The sequence below is a fragment of the Dermochelys coriacea genome, chromosome 1 (assembly GCF_009764565.3).
Source record: "Dermochelys coriacea isolate rDerCor1 chromosome 1, rDerCor1.pri.v4, whole genome shotgun sequence".
Classification (NCBI taxonomy): Eukaryota; Metazoa; Chordata; order Testudines; family Dermochelyidae; genus Dermochelys; species Dermochelys coriacea.
The window spans coordinates 14,082,771-14,109,890 of NC_050068.2; the positions used below are offsets into that span (position 1 = coordinate 14,082,771).

Genomic DNA, 27,120 nt, shown 5'->3' on the forward strand with positions numbered 1-27,120 from the left:
TTTCTTAGTATTTTATTTATTTCCTGTTTTATGCTGGTTTATAATATTTTAAGGACTCAGCTTCAATGTCTTTGTGCACCCAAAACTCCCACTGTAGTCAATGCCAGTAGTGAATGCAACCGTCATGCCGGATCAAACCTAAATGTTATGCAGAAAGAAAAGGAGGACTTGTGGCACCTTAGAGACTAACAAATTTATTAGAGCATAAGCTTTCGTGAGCTACAGCTCACTTCATCGGATGCATTTGTTAGTCTCTAAGGTGCCACAAGTACTCCTTTTCTTTTTGCGAATACAGACTAACATGGCTGCTACTCTGAAACCTAAATGTTATGGTACATCAGTGAGGGATAGGAATTGCTAGGTACGTGCTACCCCTGCCTTGCAATGAACTTCATCTGGGCATACCCCTGTGCCTGAGCAGGATCAGGGCCCTGGATACTACAGTGACTCCAACTAGGTAAGTTTCAGAGTAGCAGCCGTGTTAGTCTGTATTCGCAAAAAGAAAAGGAGTCCTTGTGGCACCTTAGAGACTAACAAATTTATTAGAGCATAAGCTTTCGTGAGCTACAGCCCACTTCATCGGATGTGTAGCTCACGAAAGCTTATGCTCTAATAAATTTGTTAGTCTCTAAGGTGCCACAAGTCCTCCTTTTCTTTTTACAACTAGGTAAATACTTGAGGGAGCTGCAAATGCTATTGGCGCAAGCCTCCTGCTTGTGTTGTGAGCCAGCCTATTGAAGCCCATGGCAGCAAACACCGGGAGGTGTGCAGGACCGGGCACTCACTGAGAGAGGGCCCAGTTCTGCTCTCCGGGCAAACTGGGGTGGTGACGCCATTGAAATCAGACCGTGCCCCCCCCCCTCCCCGGGAAGGTAGGAGCGGGTGTGATGGGAAGGACGATGACCAAGGTCTGCCCTCCCCCCCCCCCCCGTATTTTCCAACAACAAGGGAGAAGCTGTCACAGGCAAAGGGGATTTTCTGCACCTCCACTTGATGCACTGCGGCTGCAAGAGCTAAAGTTGCACAAGTCAGACCAAGCTGCCTCGCCCCCTTCGCTCCCAGACGCTCCCTGGTGTGCGGCCATCCGCTGAGATCCCTCCCCCCGCCCTTCCCGAAAGCAGAGCAGCCCGGAGGCCGGAGGGGCCGCGCCTTCGGCCCGGGCGCAGCACCGCCGCGCGCCGCAGACGTTCCCTGGGGTCAGAACTTCGCCTGGCTGGGAGCTGGACGCGCCCCGCGAAGCCGGGCACTTTCGAGACGCTCCCCGGAGCGGGGAAGGGGGGCTGCCGCCCGGCGGCGACCGCTCCACGCTCGCACGCTGCAGGAGGCGGAGGCGAGGGTGAGCCGGCAGCGGCGCGGGATCGGGGCCGGGGCGGGGCGGAACAGCAGGCATAGGAAGGGGTGCGCAGGGCAGACGCGGTGCAAGCAGCGTTGGCTCCCGCCAGACGCCCCTGCCCAGGTGCTGGCCCGGAGGGGGGGAGCCCGCTCCCTGCGGGAAAGGTGAGTGGTTCTCCGCGTCTCCCCGGACAGTGCCCCGCGCCCAGCTCCACCCCGGGTGGCTGCAGCAGCGGCGGCGGCGGCGGGGGGGGGATCGCCGGGATGAGCCGGGAGCCGGGCAGCCTCCAGAGGGAATCGCTCGCAGAGCAAGGCGGGCTGGCCCTCCCCAGCGGCCACCGGCCCGGGGGCGGGAGGGCACAGCCGGCTCGCCCTCCATTTCCTAGGGAAACCGGGGGGGGGGGGGTCACCAAACCCGTCCCCGCTTCATCGTGCGGTGATCGGCTTCGACTTCGGGCCGGGCGGTTTGCTGCCTGCTCCGCCGCCGCTTCTCAGTCAGATCCTCAGCTTTGTCGGGAGGGGGGTTGGGGTTTGGTTTTATTTTGTATGTAATTTTTTAGTCTTTGCCGAGAGCGGGCCGTGTCTATACACGGAAGCTGTCTCGATATAAGAGAAGGTTCTGGGGGGGCGCGGGGGGGGGGGGGTTGGTTTCCAAAGACTGAAATCTGCCCTGAAGTGAGTTGGAGGAAATTTCGCTCGCAGGGAAATCTGCGGGCGTCCTGACTTCCGACCAAGATTTGCAAAGCTTTGCGTCTGTCTCGTTTTTCCCGAGCAGATGGTGTGGCGTGCATGTGTCTCTTTCCCTTCTCGCTTTGCATTGTATTCCCCTTCCCAAGCCCTTGTCTCCCCGCTCGGCATGGTGGCGCTCTGATGAGCAGTTGAAATTGCCACGGTTGCAAGTAACCTGATCAGCGGCTGCAATCAGTGCCCGCCTCCAGCCCCCAGAGTCTGGGCTTTGATTTCACACCCCGATTCCCCGCTTCCAGCCCTCTCTCCCCATAGGCGTAGGATTCAGGGGAAGGGGGGGGATAGGAGAGAGGCTGCCTTGTCTGGCTGCGCTCAGCGGTGCTCCAAAGACACATTTTTAAAAAAAAAAAAAAAAAAAAAGAAAAAAAAAAAGAAAAGGAGGACTTGTGGCACCTTCGAGACTAACACATTTATTAGAGCATAAGCTTTCGTGAGCTACAGTTCACTGCATCGGATGCATCACGAAAGCTTATGCTCTAATAAATGTGTTAGTCTCGAAGGTGCCACAAGTCCTCCTTTTCTTTGTGCGAATACAGACTAACGCGGCTGCTACTCTGAAACCTGCTTTTTTTTTTTAAGGAACTTTTGGAGAGCAGCGATCTGATTAAGGAGACGAGAGCCCACGGGGGAGGGGAGGGGAGGAAAGGGGCAGCCGGGAAAAGCCGCTGCGAAGGCAGTGCTCGCACAGGTTAAGAGGTTACTGCCTCCCTAACATCTGCCTGGATCAGCCCAGGCTTGCAAACTGCTGGAAGGATTGAAGCCACACAGCGAAGGATAAAGCTGATCCCATGCTCTGGTTTCGAATCCGGGGTATATGCAGCCTTCCTAGTCCCGGAATTCCCAGCCTCTCTAACTGGATTAAGATGAAGGGGGAAGTAGGAGAGGATTTGTCTTCTCGAGAAGAAAAGGGAATGGATTAGATAATGCACACACGCCCTGTTAACTTTTAACCAGTCGTGCGGATCAGGCCACTTTTATTAGTGATGCCTTAATCGGTAGGTCGTGGTAAATGTATTTATGTGCTAGACCGCAGCACCTGTCAGTTGATTGTGAACAAAACAGGCTTTATCCTACTGGCTTGGATTGGACAATCTTGAACCGAGAAGTTGATTGCAAGCACTGTGCAAAACACTAAAGAGGGTGGCCTCTGGAAGGGAAGATGCTAGATATGTAAGATTGTTCCTGGTATGGGAGGGGTTCAGGGAACCCCCCTCCCCTGCCCTCAATAATGGATGATTCATATTGCTCTTAGCTTGGGGGCAAAATCCTAATGTAATTGAATGGTAGCTAAGGAAACTGAGAACCACTGTTGCAAGAAGAAATGAGCTATGTAACTTCTCCATGTAACCCTCCCCCCGCTGGTAATAGCTCACCTTAAGCGATCACTCTGGTTACAGTGTGTATGGTAACACCCATCGTTTCATGTTCTCTATGTATATAAATCTCCCCACTGTATTTTCCACTGAATGCATCCGATGAAGTGAGCTGTAGCTCACGAAAGCTTATGCTCAAATAAATTTGTTAGTCTCTAAGGTGCCACAAGTACTCCTTTTCTTTTTGAAAATAACTGGGTAGAAGATATGAACAAACTGTACCATAGCTGTACAAACTTCTAAAGATGCTGCTCTGACTCTGCCAGCAGTGCCTTCTTGTCCCACTAGATGCTAATATGATTGGAGAGGGCAGGACAGTTAAAACCTCTTTCTAAGACTTTGTAATGTAAGCCTGTCCTTCTGCACCCCACTACCCGAGGGTGTGGAGAGGTCCCTAGCTCTGTAAGGGTTGGTTTAGCTTTAATCTCCAACATCCCTGTCATTTATTTGTATTACAGCTAAGGACTCTGTGCTACTAAGCCCTGTAAAGCTACACAGGGAGAAACAATCCCTGCCCCGAAGAGCTCACAGTCTAAACGGACGTGTCAGACAAAGGAAGCATTATTATCCCCATTTTAGAGATGAGGATGTGGGGAACCAAGGTACAGATTAAGTGTCTTGCCCAAAGTCATACAGGGAATCGGTGGCAGAACCAGGTATTGAACTCGGGTCACCTCTCGGAATCCAAGCCTCCTAAACAGCCCCTGAGAATTCTCAAATCTTGTTTTATAGTGTCTTGAATGTGGTAGCATTTGTGTGTGTGTGTTGTGTGTGTCTGTGTGTGTGCACGCGCACACGTGCTCGCTCCTGGGAGGGGTTTGATAAGTGGTGAGGAGCAGGAAGAGTGTGTGTGAGTGAGAGAGAGGCATCAATGGTTATATTAAATACCAATTATGTTCTCAAGACTGTACAATACAATTCTGTATCCATGGCATCCTTGCAAACTGTATTCCATATGCCTTGCAGAATTACCGAGCACGCAGGGCAGCAGGCAGTAATGGTGTCAAGTACGCAAAATTGGTGTGAATGCCTGGGGTGGTGAATGAATTTAGTGTTCCACTATAGGAGACTGGCGAGAGATGCCGAGGAGGGAGAAGATCATATGGAGTGTACCTAAGGTGGTGCTGGTCACTTGAGAAATCCTGATAAGGCCTTGGTGTGATGTGGAAATATAGGAAGGGCTCCAGACTGCAGGAGCTGCGGAAGAGAAAGCTCTTGCATCAACAGAGAGTAGGAGGGGATGCAGAGGAAAAGGGAATGCTGAATGATTGGGAAGAGAGGTGAGAGAAAGGAGGCCCCTGAATTAGGCAGCCCAGGAAGGGGCCTTAAAAGTTTGAACCAGTGCCTGCAATGTGGATGTGAAGTGCATCTCCACTCAGTGTGAAAAGCTAAGAGTGAGATTTGAGTTTTCAGGAGGTTTAGAGTTTTCACTCTATCCCTAACTATTCCCTTTCCTCTTTCAGGCTCTTCTCCCTCCTCCTTGCTAGTCAGCTGGTTGGGGGTGGGGGGATGAAGAGCATGAGAGTGTGGGGATGGGTCTCTTGCTTTATGACAATAATTCCTTTTACACCAGCCCTATTGACTGCGTGAGTTTCTGAAGGCTGGAGACGAGTCGGGGATCAGAGAGGAACAGGGGTGTTCTGTGTGGTGCTTCCCAGAGCTAGCGTTTTGGCAGGCAATCAAAAGAAACTTCCAAGCATTGAGATTGTGGGGGAGAAGATAAACCTTGGCCAAACCAACAAATTTTTATTTTAAACCTTGGCACCAAGATTAATGAATTTAACAGAGTAAAAAACAAAGGCAGCTGAATGCCATACAGGCGTTAGCCAGGTGGTGATTCTCGTTTTTTGAATGGGAGCTGCCTCCACTTACTACTTCTGCTCTAAAGGTTTTTCCCTCTGCAGCTTGAACGCGAAAGAGGCAGGAAAAACAAAACCAGGAATCCTTTGCGAACTGGAAACTGAATGACATTTATTGTTATGGAACTTGCTCCCAGTGCCACTCAAGCAGGCTGAAATCTGACTGTTGGTGCAGTGGTTAGTTGATGAAACCTAGCTGACCGTTGGGCTAGGAGTGTGGCTGTATGTAATACTTGGTGGTGGTGCTTGCGGGTTCTTGTTCCTTCTCTTTTTTGTATCCTCTATCTGTGCTGACATCTCTAGCTGACTCTTCTCCTTTCCCTCTCTCTTAGTTGCTACCCTTCAGACAGAGCAGCCTCCTGTTTTTAGGCTGGGAGGGAAGTGCATAGCTAACAGAGAAACAGTCCTCTTCAAAGCATGCTACAGTCGCCATCATTAGCCATGGGTTTGTTACTATTATTATTAGATGGGCTCCATCTAGGAACTTCATGGCTGTCATCATTCAGCACAGCGTAGCCCTCCCAGACTTTGCAACAGAGAATATGGGATGCCTGCTGAAAGAAGTACAGCCACCTGAGCTCCAGGAGCATCTCATGAGTTGTTGGCAGAATAGGGCCTATGACACACAGATGAATGATTCCGATTTGTCCCGGTTTTGGAAATGCTGGCTAGCTCAGTACAGTGGTCTGCTCTTTTGGGCAAGGACCTGCAGGCCTCGATCCTCTGGGTCCGTGCTTCTCAACTGTTGGGTTACCACCTGGAGCGGTCTTTGTGTCAGGCCTCTGCACTCCACTGGCTTTCTGACCGCTATCTACGGCCATTGTTAAGCAGGGCTCCAAATAAAACAATTGCTAACTCGCTCTGGCCTTCAAGCGTTCTCACGTGTATTGTAAAATGTGGCTGCTACCCGGTGGCCAGCCAGTGTGGTCTGAGCCCAAGTGGGTCAGAAACTGATCTTGCTGGAACCAGCTTAATGCAGAGTTTCCATTTAAAGACCATTTCTTATCTTCTGTACTGTGGCAGCCTGAAGGCTCCGATTGGGACCCTGTTGGGTTAGCCACTGCTCAGGTACATCCAAAGACGTGGTCCCTGATCCAAAGAGCTGACAGTCGAGACGAGAGGCACCAAGTGAGTGTGACAAACTATATGGGTGGGGGAGGACGGGGGCCGTGGTAACCACGGGAGCTTGCTCATTGTTCCCAGCATGCACAAAGCCATAGCCGTTGAGAGGGGAAATTTCTCGTGGGCCACAGTCTATGGCTAGCCTCTGGCAGTGCAGGATTTGCCCCTGACAGCGTACATATCGCTTGAGAGGCCCCGGTAGCGAGGCTTTCACCACTTCTTTTAAGGGAGCCTTTCTGTGCGGCGTCGAGACTGGTGGGAGAACTGCCGCCAGCCCTTGTGGTGACTGCTGTGATGGGGCCAGGGCCGTGGCAGAGCACTAGAACAGACCAGCCATCGTCATTCATGCCGCCATGACATCTGGAGCTGCTCTGAGCAGAGTTAGTCGTAGTCGAATGTGCCAGCAGCTAGGCTAAGCGGAGGGCTCCCATCACTGATAGGCCCCAGTGCTGGAGCGGTGCGGGGAGGGTCTCCGAAAACCCTGCGTTCTCATAGCGGTCACCATAAGGAAACAGCTCTCCCTTGGTCATGGAAGCATACCCTTAATGCAGGCTCCTGGGCCCCGATTCAGGGACGCATCCCTGTTTCAGAAGGGTGCTTAAGAATGTGCGTGGATCCCACTTAAGTCAGTGGGACTTAAGCGTGTGCTTAACTCTTAAATGTGTGCTTATGTGCTGGTCTGAACTGGAGCCCAATACAAGGAATGAGGCAAACGGTGCCCTGGTGCACTCAATGGTGTAGTGGGGCCAGAACGTGGGGAGCGCTCTTCTGGCACTGTATGTGCAGGGCCACGCTGGCAGGGGTGGAGTGATGCCAGTAGGAGCAGGGCATTGGTACTTCAGAAAATCAGGACTCCACCTCTGGTTACACTAATATCAATCATTCACTCCCGTGCGAGTCTGAGCGCACAGGTCAGCTCCCTGAGTTTGCCATGGGAATAACGCTGCTTGCTTCCTTTGCAAAGTGCTTTGGGATCTGTGGATGGGAAAGGCTGTATAAGACTCCTATCCACAATGACCAACGCGAGAGGTTTAACGTGCTTAAAATTGACATGGTTCTCTTATTTATTTATTTTTATTTAACTACATTTTCTTGCTTGGCTTGTACCAGGTTTTTAGCTTTCAAAGCATCTTCGGGGATGACTACACAGCCCCCGGCCGCTCACCTCCCAGCCCGGTTTGACAGATTTAGGCTTGTGCTTTAAACAAGTTGTGTCTCAGCCTGTGAAACCTTGGGAGGGGGCTGAGTTTCAGAGTCTGAGCTCCAGTGACTTGCTGCCACTGGCTGTGTGGACGTAACCTTTGGTACTTACACAGCCCAAATTGCTGTAGTATCTGAAAACCTCAAACTCTTGGGTTTGTCTTTAAACTGATTTTATCCTCCTAACATCCCTGTGAGGTAGGGCAGTGCTGTTATTCCTGTTGTACAGCTAGGGAACGGAGACACAAAGAGATGAAGTGACTTGCCCAAGGTCACACTGGAAGTCTGTGGTGGACTCAGGACTTGAAGCCAGGTCTCCCAAGTGCCCTGACATCTGGGCCATCTTTCTTCTCACTGTTCCAAGTTGGCTAGAATAAACAAGATACACAGTGTGAGCAAAAAGCCAGTAACCTGCAGATTAAACCTTGGTCATCACTGGCCAAAAAAAAAAGGCCAGCCAAACTTTCCAGAATGAACATTTTATAAAACCTGCTCAGTGCAGCTCATGGGGCATAGGCAGCTTGCTCCAGACAAGCCAGCTGTGTGGCATCATTGGTATTCCACCAGGCACCACCAGCCACGCCTTAAAACCTAGCATTTTGTTAGTGTTCATTACTCAGGATAGTCATGTTGTGAGAATTTTCGGGAGCCTTTCATTTACAGCTGTGCTGTTAGCAACAATGATAGCCAGGAGTGTATGTATGCTCTCCTCCTATGGAGGATCTGCAGCTGCACTTTGAGTGTCCCATGTGGCGAAGAGATTATTCTCCAACAACAGCAAAAACCTAGTCTGGTTGTGGAAGTCCTGAAGGGCACCAGAAATTTCAGCTCAGGAGAGTAGGGTTGCAATCTCTTTGTTGTGTAGCATTAAAGATGTGAGGAGCAGGCAGCTCCTGGTATGGGGAAGGGGGAATGCAGAGCACTGTATCCCCCTCCCCCAAGTTCTCATTGGATCAGTGCCCCCAGCATGATGCGGCAGGGGAGGATGCCTTTTGAATGAGACATAATGCTGTGGCCCTCTAAGATATCATGTCACTTTCTGCAAGATCAGAGGTGTTATCCACGCTGGAATTCATTTGCAGGATTCCAGGGTTAATTCCTTTCTGCCTCCTACAGGTCTTCATGCAGTTTCAGCGGGATACAACATTCTTCTCTTCCTCTCCTAAAATGTACGCAGCGTTATGGTGTGCTGTTAAACGCTGGCCATGCTGCGTTCCAGATGCGTCTGCATTTGGGTGGGAGGCTATGCAAGAAGGGGTCTCCTGGTGCTACACGTCAGCAGTCAGTTCACCCCTTTTTGGGGGGGGGGAGGACGTGAAAAGGCCCTATATAGATATAAGCCATTGTTCATTAGTAGCATCCAACAGGCTGGATGCTATTGACTGCGTGTAATTTATGCACATGTTGTGCCATTATGCTTCATACCACCAGGAGGCAGCAACTTTCATGTTTTAGTTCAGTGGGCCACTTCTTAAGGGAGGGAATATTTCAAGTGTCCCTGACCCCACCATTGCTGCTTGGTTTGCAACACATTCTGGGTGGGGAGCCGTAGGAAATGCCTGGGAGCCGCCCAGTGGCCGTTCACATGAGATCCGTGGCTATCATATAGAAGATGCCTCCCTCTGTAGTCAGAGGGCGGGGTGGGGAGGGAGATAATCCTGATGTGCTCCTCAGGGGGCTGTGTCTGTACTATGCCTTGTGGTGTGTCGTCAGCCCTGTTAATTGCTAGGTCTCTTAGGCAGCGGGAGCTTTCCTTTAGAGCGGAGGGTTTCAAAGGGGGTGCTAAACGGTACCGTTGAAGCCATGACCGTATCTGTGAATTCTTAGACACTGAGGTGCTCTCTATCGTATTTATTCCTTCATTGGCTTTGCTTTCAGGTTTTGAACCCTGGGCCCTGCCCTGTGGGCTGTGTGAGTGACCAAAGGCGTAGTGGAATCCAGTTGTGGCTTGGGTTTTCCTTTGCTACTTTACTGCATGAGGCGACACAGTTGAGCGGCTCCCAGTAGAGGTCAACCCAGAGATTGAACCAGTATTATACGTCTGAGTAGTAGATTTCTGCAAAGGTGGATGGTGCAGTAGCAGCATTGGTTGGATTTTCCCCACCTCTTAACGCTCAGTACTTGCCTTGCAGCTCTGAGCACAAGCAGCATATTATAAAACTAAGTGCATTCCACCCAGATTATATCATGTCTCTGGAAACTGGAGTGCTACAGAGAGGTACAGTCATAATGAGTGATTAGAATGGGACCCAGTGCATTTGGGTAGCTAGGTGCGGGGGAAGCCTCATGTAGGGTTTAAATAGAACCATATAAAGCAGTGGGAGAAGGAGCAAAGGAAAACAGGCTGTTTAAAAACCAAACAGACCTACTTACCTCTCCTTTCCATACTCTGCAGCTAAGGCACTTGACTGGGACTCAGGAGACTTGGGTTTAATTCCAGCCTCTGCCACAGACAGACTCGCTATATGATGCAGGGCAGATTACTTACCTCGCCAGACTGTTCTAGCTTTCGATAGCTGGAACTGGGATAATTTCCCAACATAGACCAAGCACCCTGCTTGCACTCTCTTTGCTTCATATCTTGAGACTGTTTGGTTACATAGGAGCAACCAGACTAGCTCAGAGCAGTGAAGCAGTTAGTCCTGTCACCAACGGTAGCCAATAATGGCTGTTTCAAAGGAAGGTGCAAGAAGCCCTGCAGTAGTCGTTCTTGGCTAGCCTGTCCTTAGCGTTATCTCTGAACCTTGAATAACTAGAGACTGGCTTAAGTCCTGACACAGGATGGCTTACAGCCCTTCCAAAACTCTTACGTATTTTAACATTTATTGTTGGGGGTATCCCTCTTGCCCATACAAACCCGCAGTCCCTTTTGAAATCCTGCTGGCTCCGGGCCTCAGGAATAGTGTGTGGCAATGAAAGACTGTTGGTGATTAACTGGCCCCCATCCCGTCCCCGCCACATGATACAAGGGAACAGTTTACCACTAGCCTTAAGTGCTCACAGTGCTGTGATCAAGAGGGTTTCCTTGACAAGCTTTCTCACAATGAGAAAGCCATAAAGCTGAATGGCTTTTGTCTCCCTAAGGAGGACGTGATTGTAAAAGGGGCATGAACACCCTCTCCCTAGATGGATCCGCTTACATTTTATGATTCCCTGCAACTCTGAAGGGCTTCTCTACACATCAACTTGCATCAGAACAACTGGGTGGTAATTTGCACCTTTTATTTTTGGGCAGATCTGCGTGCAGGCCTTCTCGCTTCCAAAGAAGTGGCCTATATTGATTTTTAGTCTGTCTGGGGTTTGTTTGTTTTTTTTCTTTTACTGGTTTTAAGTATCCCAAACTGAGATGAGGCCTCCCTTGTGCTAGGCAGCACTGCGTACATATAGTAAGAAGCAGAACCTTCCCTGAAGTGCTTACAGGGGTAATAGACAAGGTGGACAAAGGGTGAAAGAAAAGAACAGACAGGTGAAGTAAATTACCTATGGTCAGCCAGGAGTAGAGCTGAGAATAGAACCCAGGTTTCCTGAGTGCTAGTGCAGTGCCCTGTCCACTAGACCATGCTGCCTTAGAGTTTGTCATCACAGCAGAGTTAACTCGAGGGTTTACTCTAGTGTTGTCCATGCACAAAGTCTTAACTCGAGCGTGGTGGTGTTTTAAATTCCAGTTGGCTGGCCCATCGGGGATGGGAATGGGGGGTATAAGCTACAGCTCGAATTAGCACAATTTGTCAGCTGCTGACAGGAGTGAGGACACTGGCTAGTTCCACGTGAGGGCCACTAGTCCTCCAATGCCGTCACACAATTCCCACCCCACCCACGGCAGTTAATTCTGCAGGGATGGCCTCTCTGGCTCCCCAGATCTCTGGAGGTATGTAGTGAGGTAGGGAGGAGGCTGTGCTGCTCTGCTTGCTGATCAGGATCAGTGGGTGAAGACATGAACACTAAATCCATCTAGAACAGCAGCCAAATCCTAACCTGTCCTTGGTGACCTGTAATTGCACCCACCTGTTGGCAAGCCCTATAATGTATCTCCTTAATTGTGCGGCAGGGCTCCCAGTGCGTCCCGAGACCTCTCATGCCACTTGTCTTTCCCTCCTGTGAACAGCTGTGGGAGGATGACTTTGAACGCCTCATTTCCTTTCGGTAAATGCCTGTTCTGAGCATTGCACCTAAGGCCAGGGACCAAGATGATACTTTTAAACGTGTTCTGAACGGCTGCAGGCAACTTTGGTCCTCAGTAAAACTATATAACGTGGAGGTGTCCCTGAGTGGACAGGGACTGGCTTTGTGGCATGCCAGACAGATGTCATGATTTCTTTCCTACTGTACCTGTGTTCTTCCAAGAGCTTGCCATCTGCTGCCTGCCTCGTCAGATCTTGAAGGCGTTGGAGTCTGTGGACTTTTGGCCACCGACTATGGTCTGGGTGCAGGGTTTGGCCCTGTGAGAAATGTCATTCTCAGCGTAGTAGACACCAAATCCATCCTGTTTCAGTTCCAAGTATGAATTGGTTGGAACGTCTGTGCCAGTCCGTGTCCACGCAGGTTTTCCTCTTGTTAGATCCAAACTGCACCTCAACTTCCTTATAAAAGCTCCCGGGAGAGGAAAATTGCACAACTTGAATAAACTCCCACTTGTTCAAATGTTTGCCTCGTAAATTATTAAAGGCATCTCAAGGCAGACCAGGGTTGAGAACAATCAAAATAAAAACCCTGTTTAAAATAATTTTTTTGCTGGGAGGGCAGGGAAAGCAGTTTGAATTTCCTCTTTCTTAAAAGAAGGATGTTTCTTCAGAGCCCAGGAAGCCAAATATGCCTGCAAAAGCAAATAATGGTCAGGCTGGAGAATGGGATGGAGGCACAGGCTTCTGACTTAATTAACCCCACGTGTCCACTCTGCATTCAGGCTTTTTAGCTTGAAATGGTGATATTTTACCTCCCTCCTTGCCTTTGCTCTTGCTATTGTCATCTGTCCCTGCACCTAGAATAGATCTATTAATTAACTATCCTGGGAGCAATGTGTTGGTTAACAGCTGTTTGGCACTGATATAACTCTGCATCTGTAACTGACAAAAGGGAATAACTCTGATCTCTCTCGGAAAAGTCAGGACTGAGTGTGTCAGCCTCACCTTCCCCTCCCATTCTAAGTTCCCTGTATCCTTAGGTAAAGCTTTGTGGAGTGTTATTGTCTAGCATAGATGTCTGTCTGTGTGTATAGAGTCATGGAGATATAGAACAGGAAGGGACCTCAAGTGGTCATCTAGTCTGTCCCCCTGCACTGAGGCAGGGTGAAATATGCTCCGAGTGTAGGTATTCCTAGTATGTAAGTAAGTGGTGGTGTGCTTGTGATGGGGACAGCTATGGAGATGGAAGTCTTGAACTATGTGCAGTGGTGATACAAGGTTCCTCTCCCCCACTGCTCTGCTGGGGTGTGCCTGTTTGGAGGAACTGCCTCTTGGGCATGGCCCATTCACTCGTTGGTACCTTTGCTGAGACAGCTAATGGATGGTCTGTGGGAATTGGATTGAGACCACCAAACTCATCTTCTGGTGGGCGTCCAAGCCTATACTTGGGACTTTGCCATTGGCAGCCAGCAACCTGTGTAGGTGCATCTCTAAAGACTTACAGTGTAGACAAAAAGAAAGGGAGTACTTGTGGCACCTTGGAGACTAACTAACAAATTTATTTGAGCATAAGCTTTCGTGAGCTACAGCTCACTTCATTGGATGCATTGTGTAGACAAGAAAAGCTGGGATTTGCACCAGTTAACTTGACCAGTGCACATGGTGGCTCTCCTGGTCTAAACTTGCGGGTTGCACTGTTGCAGCGATACTATTTGTTGGCTACATACGGCTAAGTTGGGGTTAAATTCTGAGCTAAATTCAGCCTGACAGCTCCCAGAGGCTCCATATTCTGAGTAAAATAATTTCCCTGACATCCTCCTTTCCAAGCTTCTGTTTATTAGAACTTCAAGTGTAGCAGCCAGTGGCAATGATTCACACTGGTCTGGCACGGAAGCAGGTAACTGGCAAAGAGGGTTGCCTAGCACATAGTCTCAGCTGGTGTAAATCAGCATCTGTCCATCTTCGGTACCTTTCGGTGGCTCCACTTATCCCAATATCTGAGCACCTCCCAATCTCTAATGCACTTATCTTCTCTACGCTGGAAATGCTACTGTCCCCATTATACAGATGGGGAACAGAGGCCCAGACTGACTGACTGACTAGCCCAAGGTCACACGGGGAGTCTGTGGCCAAGCAGACTCCAAGTCCTGAGCTCCAATTCCTAGATCATCTATGCTTTCTCATTGACATCAATAGGGCTATGCCGCTTAAACCAGCTGAAGAGCTGGCCTGGGACATCTTTTCCTAAATACTCCCCCCTCCCTCTAGTATAGCAAAATAAATGCATGTAAGGAAGTGATTTGTGTGTGTGTGTGTGTGTGTGTATATATATATATATATATGTTCCTATTTTAAGTTGATTATCCTTGGATGCCCTGGCTTCCATGTGTCGTTGGGTTAATTACTTGTTAACGACTCCCTCTATGGTGGTGATGTTGGTGGCTGAAAGCAAAGTGGGTGTGTTTTTTTTATATCCGTTATTAGATCTCATTAAAGCAGAACATAATTCATAGAAGAGTGTTTCAGCCTCAGCATTCAATTCTCATTCACTGAGTGAGCAGGGAGACTAAGCAGAAGGGGTTTTAGAAATGATTTCAGTTCCTATTCATGTCTCCGAGGACTCTTTAACGGTAGAGGGGCACCACATGGGTTCCAAGTGCTGTACCTCTCTCCCACCCTATCGCTCTGTTATGGTGGTAGAGGAAACCAAGCAATGCTACACAGAATTTCACATATGCCCCTGCTTTGTAATTTGGGATGTATCCGCTATCTTAAGCTGCATTGCACTTTACGCAGATAAACACATCTCTGATAGCTTATCACAGATGAGGTGACTGATGCAAAGAATCTGGATAGAAGGCTCTTAAAGCCAGCACAGATTGTTAGAGTTAAGGGACTGATTCTCCTCTTACTGTCAGTGGTGTAAATCTGGAGGAACCCCTTTGAGTTCAATGGGATTGCATTGTTTTTCCAATCCCACTGCGCTAATGAAGAATCAGGTTTAAAGGCTTTTATTTTATTTTTTGAATTGTCTATAGCTTCCTCCATACCCAGAGCCATGTAACAGACACATCTATAAATACGGATTTACCCTGATCTTCTATTCTGAACGATGCAGGCAGACCCCATGAACCTGGTTCTCATTTTATGCCCAGGCCCCTCTACAGCACATTGGCAAGATAAAAGGGCATTACACTGGGTATAAATGGCCCTCACTTTAAGGCTCCTATGCACTGCCAGAGTGCTGCAAAGGGTCCATTGGCTTCAGTAAGCCTCTGCATGGATCCAATTACAAGGTTGGGACCACATTTTAAATCATTGTATCCTCTTTCTGCTCCTCTTCTCTAAGTATCTGTGACTTGGAAACATCCGGTGGCCTTTTAATCATCTTCCCAAGGTAACCACTTTCTGTTGCTTCCCTGGTAAGTCTTTTACACATGCTCCTCCCTACATCCAGCTACCATTCTGTATTGAGCCACCTGGGCCTATTATTTTAGGGACGGGCTATCACAGTTGTCATGAAATAGTAAGAAAAAAGCTTTAACTTGAACCGATAGAAGAAAAAATACAACTCAGGAGAGGTGTGGTATCTTCTCACATTTCTAGAGAGGAAACCCTTTTCAGGAGACAGATGCAAAGTTTCTTCAAAGATTCGTTTTGGGTTGTTTTTTTTTCTTTTAAGGGCTTAACAATCTCTGCTTTTAAGCTAGTTTCAGCCAGTTCCTTTTTTGCTGTCTGTTCACACTTGTGTGTGAAACTGCCAAAGCCAGCGCTGCAAATCTCTTTGAGCCCAAATGATGCTTCAAGAGAAAGTGTTTCTTAATGGCCCCTATTGGAAAGCAATAGCTGTGGCGATATTGCATGTAGTTGTATAGCCTGACTAAAGGCAGATAGATGTATTAATCAGGACAGGAAACCCAGGAGTCCATTACAACTTGGCAAGCGATGGGAGCATTTTTAGAAAATAGAGCTTTACAAAGCTGTTATTGCCTGAAAAGTGACTCAATTAAAATCCCCTCGTGGGGGTTCTTGATTTATCTGATGGGGCTCCCCTCTCCGCTTTAATTCAATGCCTCAGAAATAACTAGCAATCACTTTTCTTCCCAGCCTGTGGGATTTATTTCCACTGACATCTGTGTGCAGCTTGCTTAGTTGTCAGGTAGAATTTTGTTTTTTCAACTTGCCACTTCTGCAAATCCAGCCTGGTGTCTGATCGTTCAGGCTCTTTCTGCTGGTTATAAAGGCTTTGCAGTTATTTGATTTTTGGATAATGCACAGGCCAGAATAAAATCCTGATCCCCCTTTCTGTGGAAATATCATGCTAAAAAAAATCCCTCCTCCCAAACCCATGTTCCTGCCAGGAAAGTAAGTGGCTATGTCTGAATTACAGGGGCAGACATCCTGAGTAAGTCCTCTTTTTTTTTGTCAGTGTTTAAAAAGCCCTTAATCCTGCGGTTTAACCAGAGAATTGGGAAATCCTAAATCTGCCAGTCACGTAAGCCCCAAATCAGCAAAGTGCTTAAGCACCTGCTTTGCTAATGGAGAATTGAACCTCTATGTGCCTCAGTTTTCCAGTCTGCAGAATGGAGTGTCCTTACCTACGGCAGAGCACTGTGGGTAGAGCTTTCAAAAGTCTCACCCTATAGCTATGTGTGTGTGTATATATATACATATATATATATATATATATATATATATATATATATATATATTTTTTTTTTCTGGTTTTCAGTGTGCTTTAACACTGCCCTTATGGAGAGAGCTGGAAAATCCATCCAGACGAAATTTCCAGGTTGGTGGTAGTCACTGCTACTAGAGGTAATCTCGTTGTGTCCAGCCAGCCTGCTTTTCACGTAGCAGGGACCACACAGGCCTGAGAGGTCCATGTTTCTCATGCGGCTGTGGTAGATGCATGCCAAGGGGTAGTGCTGTCCAAGAAGGAGTAGCCCCGAATCCAGGGCATAGTGGTGCCAACATGTCTACCTGCCAGCTTGGAAGGTAATGAGAGAAGCCTTGATTATAGGTTAAGACTGTGCGTTCATAGAAAATAGTCATTTTGTTTGCCTCCCCTCCTCCCCCCCAAAGTGTGGGTTTGCAACAACACTCTATTCAGTACTTCCTCTCCACTCGTTTCTGCCCTCAACTTTTAATTTTTTTTAATCTATCACAGGATGGGTTGGCTGATTGGTTTTACATTTTTCATAGGAAACCCCAGTGCAAGTACAGGCCCCAATCCTACCATGTATCCAGATGTGCTCACGTAGGATCCTGTTGAAGTCAGTGGAGCAGAGGGGTGTGACTGAGTAGGAACAGAGTCTGTGGTCTGTCTGGGCTGGACCCACTTGCATATCTGTTTGCTGCTCTGCCTTCTGAGGTTTTTTAAATAAAGTGCCTCCAGAAGCCTTCCAGACAATGGCTGTTTGTATTACAATAGATCAGAATCCAGCTGTGTTCTGCACTGTGCAAATATATAGTAAGGGAGAGTTACTACCCCAAAGAGCTTGCAGTATAAATAGATGAGCTAGACAAAGGGTGGGAGGAGAAACTGAAGCACAGAGGGGAAAGTGACTTGCCCAAGGTCACCCAGCAGGTCAGTGGCAGAGCCAGAATTAAAAGCCAGATCTCCTGAGTTCAGTTCAGTGCCCTAAATAGTTGGCCACGCTGCCTTCTGACGTGGCTCAACAAGAGTTATGTGACTAACATGGAGAATCACCGTGGCGTTCGCTACTAGATTTCATTGTTTTTCTTTCTAGAAACAAAGGCCAAGAATTTAAGAAAACTGGAGTTTAGCTTTAGGAGCCCACGCTCCGACTTAGACCTGATGTTTTCTTAAGTGCTGAGCATCCAACAGCTCCCACTGAAGTCATTGGATTAGGCAGGCATCAAGGAGGTCAGGATTTGTCCCAGGGGGTCTGTTTGCATTGAGGAAAATTCCACACCAAAGGCAAGAGTTGAGCAATACTCTTGGGGCAAACTGAAGGCTGCAGAGCTTTGCCCAATGACTTTTCTGCTGCATTAGAAGCTGCTGCAGGCATAGGGGCAAGTAGGATTTGGCTTGGTGTGAACATATCTGTAATTTAGCAGAACAGCAGGAGGCCAAAGGCATTTTGATATGGGTTTAATACATGCTGAACGCATTCCCTCTCTCCCTCACCCCCCTTAAAAATACAGTATGGACCTCTCCGGCCTAGAATAAAAACTGAATGTCCCCGGATAATTTATAACTGCCTAACAATGAAAAGGTTTTTTTCTTGGGTCGGATGATGGACAACCTGTTAGCTTCAATAGGAGACAGAACAAATAAGACTTAAGCAAACTCGCTTGTTGCCACTTTAAACGTTTCATGCTGTTCTCTAATGGAATTCTTGCCTTGTTGTAATAGTCTAGTTAGAGAGAGTAAAGTACATCCTGTTTGCAAGGCAATTAAGAGACCCAATGAGAGAGAGAGAGAGAGTAGATCCAGAGCAGCACTGACATAGGTTATTGCCTCTTGGTTAGTCAGAAACTGTAATTGTAGTGTAAATAGCTCTGCTCAGCTGTGCCTTGTACATGGATACATCAGCACCTGGTTAGCTCCAGCTTCCTACTGAGGGGTAAAAGAATTCGTGAGTCATGGCTATTAGTGCCGAAACACCTATTCGGTCACCTTGTCTAGTCCCTTCCCTCAGTTGTTTCTGAAGTTGGGCAGGAAGGGAATTTCCACACATACACTGCAGAAGTTATTGATCTTCTGGTTATTGAAGTCTAGCACTGGGTCTGATCCTTTAAAGCTCTGTAACTCCAGTGATTTCAATGGAGCTGCTCCTGATTCTTGCTAGTATGAGAGGAGACTTGGATTCATGGGGTGAAGTCCTGGCCCCACTGAAATTAACGCAAGGTTTACCGCTGCCTTCCATGGGGCTAGGATTTCATCATGTGTCTTAAAAGTCGTATTGGGCATTTTGACCTGGGGTCTGTCTGATTCAGCTCCCATTAAAGTTAATGGGACTCTTCCCCCCGAAGGACTTGGGTCAGGCTTTAGAAGAAGAGACCGCTTGGTAGGCTCTTTCCCATTGAAGAATCAAGCAGGAATAGCTGATGGGTTTGGGGGGTGGGATAGAGGACTCAAATACACCAAATGGATATAACTGGTGGGTGTGCCTTTGTTGATACAACGTTTCTAATTTTGCCAGAGAACATAGGGAAGGTAGAAAGTGCAGTTCATTCATTTTACCCGAAAATAGTGGTCTCACCTCTCAGCAAACGTTAAATAGCACAATGTTATAACAAGGGCTGATCGTCCTAAGATGCCATGATTTCTACAGAAATGGGCTACACCCCATTTCTCTATCAGACAGTCAGAAATGCTTAATTACTTAGATTGTAAGTTCTATAGGGCAGGGACTGTCTTCTTGTTCTATTTGAACAGCATCTATCATGGACGGAGGTGGGGGTCCACGGCCATGATTGGGAGCTCCTACGTGCTACTGCCAGACGGATAATAGTAGATGTCTGGCCAGATCATATTTTGTGAGGCATCTTCCTTTCTTCTCTGAATGCGTTTTGCAAATTGGCAAGTAATTCACAATGGGTCTCCCAGTCTCTGATGTGAATTAGCAAAGAGCCCTTGGCAAGGGAGAGGAACTGACCTGGGAGAAGATGCAAGTAGGGTGTGAACTTCTAGGAAATGGCTGGCAAAAGGCAGAGGCGGCACAGAGGAAGGATTAAAGGTCAAGTGGCAAAGATGACACCACACAAGGGTGTTGCCTTTTATTAGCGAGCGAAAGAAGAGGTGACAGTGGCATGCGCTGGAGACAGTTGAGGCCGAAACCATGAGTAGCTGAGATAAAGGCAAAGTCTTGAAAAATAGGTTTCAGAGTAGCAGCCGTGTTAGTCTGTATCCGCAAAATGAAAAGGAGGACTTGTGGCACATTAGAGACTCACAAATTTATTTGAGCATAAGTTTTCTTGAGCTACAGCTCACTTCATCGAATGCATTCCGACATTTTCATCTGTGGGGGAGGGTATAAAGGAATGAGGAACAGAATAGCTACGGTGTAGGTAGAGCATTGTTTTGGGGGACACGTTCCCGTTGCAGATCTCCTGAAATCCTTCTTAGGAGGGTGTAAAGAGAGAGTGGACCTGGAACTTGTGATTCCAGGCAATGACACAGGGAAACAGGAATAATCAGCCCTTCTAACTGCTGGAACGTGACTGCCGCAGACCTGTGGGATGCCAGCCTGCTCAGTTTTATAATCCCCAGAGGCGTGTAGCTAAAGCTTTTAATCAGCTCTTTCTGGAAATGGCGTCGCTGTAGCTACTATCGTTCTGGTTAACAGATACAGTAACGGAAAGGCTTGGCAAGTCCTGTGAAACAGGGACAAGCCTTCTGGTTCCCTTCGTCCTTCAGCTGTGAAGATGGCAAGCTTGGTGTAATGGAGAAGCACGGGAAGAGCTGCAGAGGGCTTCGCTGCTAGGTCCCTGGTTAGAATCCTAATCCAGACCAACAGATGTTGCAATGAGTGGCTTGTCCCCATAGGCATTTTGAAGTGGGTATCTACCCATCACACGGGGTGCCCTTGTTGGCAGTCAGGTCAAGAAGAAAAGGAGTACTTGTGGCACCTTAGAGACTAAAATGTATTTGAGCATAAGCTTTCGTGAGCTACAGCTCACTTCATCGGATGCATTGGATGAAGTGAGCTGTAGCTCACGAAAGCTTATGCTCTAATAAATTTGTTAGTCTCTAAGGTGCCACAAGTACTCCTTTTCTTTTTGCGAATACAGACTAACACGGCTGCTACTCTGAAACAGGTCAAGAAGAGTGACCCATCTTCTGGTTCCTTGAAGGGGCCCTTCAAAACCAGATTTGAGGCCCAATTGTCAAAGCTGTCTGGGGGGGACCGATGGGTGAGAACTCAGACTTGTGCCAGTCTGGCTCTTGGCCAAGAGGACTTTGTTCTCTCAGGCTTTTGGATTGATGCAGATTTATTTCCCAAGCTGGAAAATTCAGTGGTTGATGGTGAAGTGGACAGCTGCCAAAGCACAAAGAGCTGTAGCTGAGGGCTCTGTGTACGAGGCGAGCTAGGATTGTTGCACCTTGAAAGCATTCGTGGGCATCTGCGTGAGTAGCTTTCCGAATGCTCAAGTCTTCTCACAGTCCAGATTCAACCACAGCATGAACCCAGGCTAAGGGACAGCTGGCCAGGAAGCCAGGCGGTGCATTGACCACCACCCCTCCATGCAGTGGGCCATGGGGCATAGCGCTGGCCGGAAAAGAGCAAGGATTCAGCACTTCCTCTCAATGGCCCCTGCCCACAGAACTCCTGTTTAAAGCTTCTCTCCCACCCGTTAGAATACCCAAGGGAGGGCTGGCAGCAGAAACATGGCATGCCCACCTCTAGGTCCACTCCTTCCCCGAGCCCCTTGGATTTGTTGGGCCTTGCTGGCTCTGAGAGGCACAATGTAGCGAGTTGGACCCATTACGTTTGATGCCCATGAAGATCCAGTGCTCATTATGCCTCTTCTCTTGCCTCGATGCAACGGTAATTATCTATCTAAGGTGCTACTGCTGGCCCCATTCCTGTAGTATCTGAGCACCTCCCAGTTACTATTGCATTTATCCTCTCAATACCCCTGTGAAACAGAGAAGCGCTATTGTCCCCATGTGACAGATGGGGAACTCAGGCATGGCGAAATTAAGTGACTTATCAAGGTGACCTAGGAAGTCTGTGGCAGAGTGGGGAATTGAACCCAGGTCTCTCAAGTTCCTGACTAGTGCCCCAACCACTGGACCATGCCTTGATGTGTGCATCTGAGCTGCAGCTTATTAAACCCCCAGAAAGAACCAGGCTATGGCTACCCCTAAAATGCTACAGCAGCACCACTGTAGTGCTTCAGTGCAGACACTTACTATGGAGACATTAGGAGTTTTTCTGTCGCTGTAGGAATCCACCTCCCAGTAGCTAGGTTGACAGAAGAACTCTTCCATCGACCTGGCGCTGTCTACACTGGGGGTTAGATTGGCTTAGCTACGTCTCTCAGGGAGTGTGTTTGAACTGTAATACGAGAGGAGCCTCATGTTTGGTTCAGCTTAAACTGGTGGAGATGCAGCAAGGACAGATCTTGCATCAGAGCACCCATAGCTCTTCCAGGCAATCCCAAATTACCAAACTGAGAACTGACTTTGTTGTACTTGGATAGGCCAAGTCTAAGTGAGATTTTTCCCCTTAATCTCCCACTGGTGGTAGCAGTGGTAGGAATACAATAGACAAGGCACTGGTGGCATCTTAATTGCCATGTTGTCTAACCCCGTTCAGAGCCAGCCTAGATAAGTGGTCCAAATGCCAGCAGTCACTGGTTATGCACTAGAGCTGTTACAATGGGGAAATTTAGAGGGGAAAAGTCTAGTGTAGGATATGCCCATGGCTACCTTCCTGCATTTATTTGAATGTGTGACAATCCAGTACATTAGGAGCACATACTTCACATTGCTGCTTCAATCCAGGTACCTGCAGTGGCAAATACCTGATCTCTAATGCAGTCAGATACTTTCACTATTGAGTAGTGTTCGGTATCATGGGATTGTTCCGTGCATTGACAAGAACATCTGTCCCGATCTTTGAGGGGATACTGGTGATGTGATTATGCAGTTCAAATTGTTAAACCATCTTCGGCACAGTTTAAAGTTTGTGTTAGTTTGTCTACGGTGCTTCAGACACTCTAATTCTCTCCTCCTCTTGTCTTTCAGGTTCAGCAATGCCTCTGTCAGCCTGGTTCAGCCTGCTGCTTCTCGTTCTTTGTATTGGTACTACCAAAACCTGCTCCCCAGGATGCCACTGTGAAGTGGAGAGTTTTGGTCTCTTTGACAGCTTTAGCTTGACCAAGGTGGATTGCAGTGGAATAGGCTCACACATTGTTCCTGTCCCTATCCCGCTGGATACTTCCTATTTGGATCTATCCTCAAACAAACTGGAAACCATCAATGAGTCAATGCTGACCGGCCCTGGTTATACCACTTTGGTGAGCCTTGACCTGAGCTATAATAAAATTGCTAAGATCTCTTCCACGACCTTCTCCAGGCTCAGGTATCTGGAATCCTTGGATCTGAGTCATAACTCTTTGGCAGTCCTTCCAGATGAATGCTTCCCCAGTTCACCCCTGGGGGACATAGATTTGAGCAACAACAACCTCTTGGATATAACGTTAGATGTCTTTGCTTCCAAAAGTCAAGGGAAAGCCATTAACGTGGATCTGTCCAACAACATGATAAGCGCAGTCACAAGACACCATGACAAAAACATCCCCAACATCCAGAGCTTAAATCTGTCTGGAAACAGACTGAAGTCTGTACCAAACCTCCAAGGGATTCCCCTGCGATACTTAAATCTCGATGGGAACCCTCTGGCCAAGATTGAGAAAGGAACTTTCGTGGAACTGAAGGATTTAATTCATTTATCTCTCAGCAGCTTACGTGGCTTTAGAGAGATCTCTCCGTACAGCTTCAAAGAACTACCCAACCTCCAGGTACTCGATTTATCCGGCAACTCCAACCTTAAGTTGTTCAGTGCTGAAGTAGTGTTCGGTCTAAGCTCCTTGCAAGAGCTCAACCTGTCCAGTACAAGTGTTTCCTTCTTGCCAAAGACTGTGCTGAAATACTTACCTACCATCAAAAGCATTACCTTGGGGAAGAATGTACAGTGTCTTAAGGTGACCAAGGAAGGACAGTATCACCAACAAATGGGGCTGACCAAAAAAGAGGTCCTCAGTTGTCATGACAGCCATGGGTCAGTAGCAGCAGCACCCTATGTCTCGTGATATAGGTTGAGGGGAAAGGGCTGAGGGAGATTGTACAGCTATCTGGACTGAAATGACCTGCCGCGTGCCTTTCGTAAATAATTTTGTTAATAATTTATACATTTGTATATGCCAATACTTGACGGTGTGTGTCTTTTAAATTCCGTATTATTGCCCACCGTTTTCTGCCACGCGTCGGCTGCTGCCTCTTGATTCCTGCAAGCATTTGCAAATGATCGGTGCGGCATGGCAGCCCCAAACAGAGTTCGCTGTGAATGGGGACCAAGTGGGGTTGCTGTTTTGAATTTCTGAGGAAGGGCAGAATATCTGGTGAGAAAATGCATTTGGCCCAGGCTTATTTGCAGGAGCAAAGGTAGCCCTGTCTACGGCATACAGCAAAATGTGTTAACTCCACAGTCATTTGCTTACAAATCCATGCTTTATCTATTCTTTTTTTCTCCCAAGAAGTGCCTTCCAGATACTGCCTTCATTAGCAGTGCCCTGCTCATTTTCATGCTCTTTCAGACTGAAGACACTGTACTAAGCAAACCTGAGTACAGGGTATTTCTAGTGCTTGGCTGCTGTGTGCATAAAAGTGCAATGAACACTTGGTACTTGGACCATTTTTCCCCATCTCACCCTGATCCTTTCCGCACAGGATTGCATTAGATCCTGCGCTGGAAATCCTGGGGGCCTTCTGATGCAGATGTGTTGAACCTTAGTGTGTTGAACCTTAGCAAGTGTTCAAACTCAGCGCTGTGCCATTCGAAGGACTGAAGGCTGTTTCCGTGGACCCGGTTGCTGTCCATATGGCTGAACAGAGCCCGCTTGCGATAAGGGCAGGTTGTCTGGGAGTCAGGCTCCAGCAGGGTAAATTAGATTGAGCGGTGAAAGGGAAAGCACATGTAAACTAAATTAAAAACTCCCTCCCTTTCTTGGGCATTTAAAGAATACTTGATGAAGCTCCTTATCTTGATAACCTTATCAAACCCAGACGTAAGCCCATGGGACTGAGAAGAAGCTGTTTCCTCTCTGACTTCCCCAGCCTAATAAGAACATGTGTGACGCAGCTGTGCTGTTTAATGCAATTTCAGGCCAGAAGATGTAGGAAGGGAGGAGGGAGAATGCTCCAGCCCCAAAGCCTGGGGCTACTGACACCCGCTGTTTAATAGAACAAGGTAGTAGCATGCTTGCCTGTCTGGGAAAGGATCCTTTCCGGGGCCTGCTGCTCTGTGTCGTTCTTTCCACTCTCATGCTTGGCTTCTTGGCAGCTAACTGAAGTCTTGGGAGCACAGAGCAGTTTGTGTCGGCTTTACTCAATTGCCTGCATGCTGAATTTGGCAGAGGGAAAACAAAGCAGGAGCAAAGGGAATGGGAGCGGCAGATGCCTCAGGCAGTGAGACAACACATGAGAACTGGTGGTAAGGGAGCGACGCGCGCAGCTCGAACAACTGGGGGGGAAGAAAGATGCTACAAGAGAACCAGTCTCCTGCTCTGTGAATTCAATGGGGAACTTTGAGCCATGTCCTCAGAGAAACTCAGCCTGGATGGAGTTGTTTGCTACCCCAGGCCTGAATCTGGCACACTCTTCCTTGGTATGGGGAGGGCAGAGGGAGACAGCATGGGCAGAATCTGCTCTCAGCTGCACTAGTCGAAGAGCTTGTCCGATGGTGGCTGTAGACAAGAAGGAAAATGTGAAAGGCAGGGAGTACACTAGCAGATTCTGCAGGGGATCGGGCGGTAAATGCACTATCCTCAAGAAGTGGGCGTGGGAAGACCATAAGAAGTAGGTTAGATACATCTGATCTCAACAATATGTAATTGTTGAGTAGATTCCAATCTGTCAGAGGAGGAGGGGTGAAAATCGAGTACACTTCATAGTGGAACAGCTTGCGTTCTGAATCAAAGACACTGCAGTATCATCCATGGAATCCAGAAAGAGCTATATCTTCCCAGTTACATCTTCGAGAGTATTTTACGAACTGAAATTACGCTGCCCCACACCAGCTATGTGTGGTGATGGTAGAAAACTTTTGAGCAAATCAAAGCCTGTCACTGCCTTGGCAGGGCCAGATTCCCACCTGGTGCAATACACTGACCTACACCAGCTAGGACCTGGCCTTGGATTTCCAAGTAGCTTCTCCAATGGTTTTATTCTGTCTCTTATCATTGTGATTAGCCTTGTTAGTCTGTATCAGCAAAAAAAACAAGGAATACTTGTGGCACCTTACAGACTAACAAATGTATTTGGGCATAAGCTTTCTTGGGCTAAAACCCACTTCATCAGATGCATGCAGTGGAAAATACAATAGGAAGAGAGAGAGAGAGAGAGATACACACACACACACACACACACACACACACACACACACACACACACACACACACACACACACACACACACAGAACATGAAAAAATGGATGTTGTCATACCAACTGTAATGAGACCAATCAGTTAAGGTTAATTTTAACTGATTGGTCTCATTACAGTTGGTAACACCCATTGTTTCATGTTCTCTGTGTGTATGTATGTATATATCTATCTTCCTACTGTATTTTCTACTGCATGCATCTGATGAAGTGGGTTTTAGCCCACGAAAGCTTATGCCCAGATAAATTTTAGTCTGTAAGCTGCCACAAGTCCTCCTCTTTTTTTTTTTTCTCTCTCTTATCATTGAAATTAAATACTTTAAAAATCTTTTTTCCCTTCACTGAGCCTTTTAAATGCTCGGCTTGCCTTTTGGTTTTGCAAGATTTTTCTTAAAAGGCAACAATATTGTCTTAGATGGGATGTGATTCTATAAAATCAGGAGGGAAATGATGAACAAATAGTAATACACCATGGGCTTGGGTTGGTTTGGGGTTGTTTCTTTCCTAATGGATCCTGCCTTTTTAAGAAAAGAAAAGGAGTACTTGTGGCACCTTAGAGACTAACAAATTTATTAGAGCATAAGCTTTCGTGAGCTACAGCTCACTTCATCGGATGCTGTAGCTCACGAAAGCTTATGCTCTAATAAATTTGTTAGTCTCTAAGGTGCCACAAGTACTCCTTTTCTTTTTGCGAATACAGACTAACACGGCTGCTACTCTGAAACCTGCCTTTTTAAGAGAATTTTTCTGCTGGCAGAAAACTTAATTTTTAAAATTATATATTTGTTTAATTTTATAGTTCTGTACTTAGATGAAATGTTAGGGGGATAATATACAGGCTGTAGAAGTTACTGCCTTTGCACCACTGTGGTAAATTTAATACCCAATGTGACAATCCAGTTGAAGACTGCAAGATTTACTCTTGTAATCACATGGTAGCCGCTAGCTAAATGAGTCTTATGAAGGGCTGGTAAATACCTTCTGTATCTTTTTTTTTTTTTTTTTTTTTAAAGACTCGGCAGCATTGTAATGCTTTGTGATTATTTACAATATAATAAAGTAATTTGGTGAAAACAAAAACAGCTCCTGGGTTTATTTCTCAGATGTGGCAAACTGCTTGGAGAGTGAAAACTGGTCACTGGTTACAAAGCACAAGCTTCCACCTACCTCCACCCCAGCTATAGCTGCATTTTTCTCATGCTCTATTTAACCATGCCCAAGTCA

General features: G+C 47.4%; 1 protein-coding gene across 2 annotated transcripts; it reads left to right on the forward strand.

Annotated features, from left to right (window-relative positions):
• The first annotated feature begins 1,110 nt into the window (after positions 1-1,110).
• Positions 1,111-25,717, forward strand: TSKU (tsukushi, small leucine rich proteoglycan). 2 transcript variants are annotated; one of them, XM_038416600.2, is made up of 2 exons: positions 1,111-1,336; positions 22,481-25,717. In XM_038416600.2, the coding sequence occupies exon 2, from the start codon at positions 22,489-22,491 to the stop codon at positions 23,545-23,547; it is 1,059 nt and encodes a 352-aa protein (XP_038272528.1). In that variant the 5' UTR covers positions 1,111-1,336; positions 22,481-22,488; the 3' UTR covers positions 23,548-25,717. The 2 variants fall into 2 exon arrangements, with proteins under 2 accessions (XP_038272528.1, XP_038272519.1); XM_038416591.2 differs by lacking the exon at positions 1,111-1,336 and adding an exon at positions 1,355-1,497.
• Positions 25,718-27,120: the final 1,403 nt, after the last annotated feature.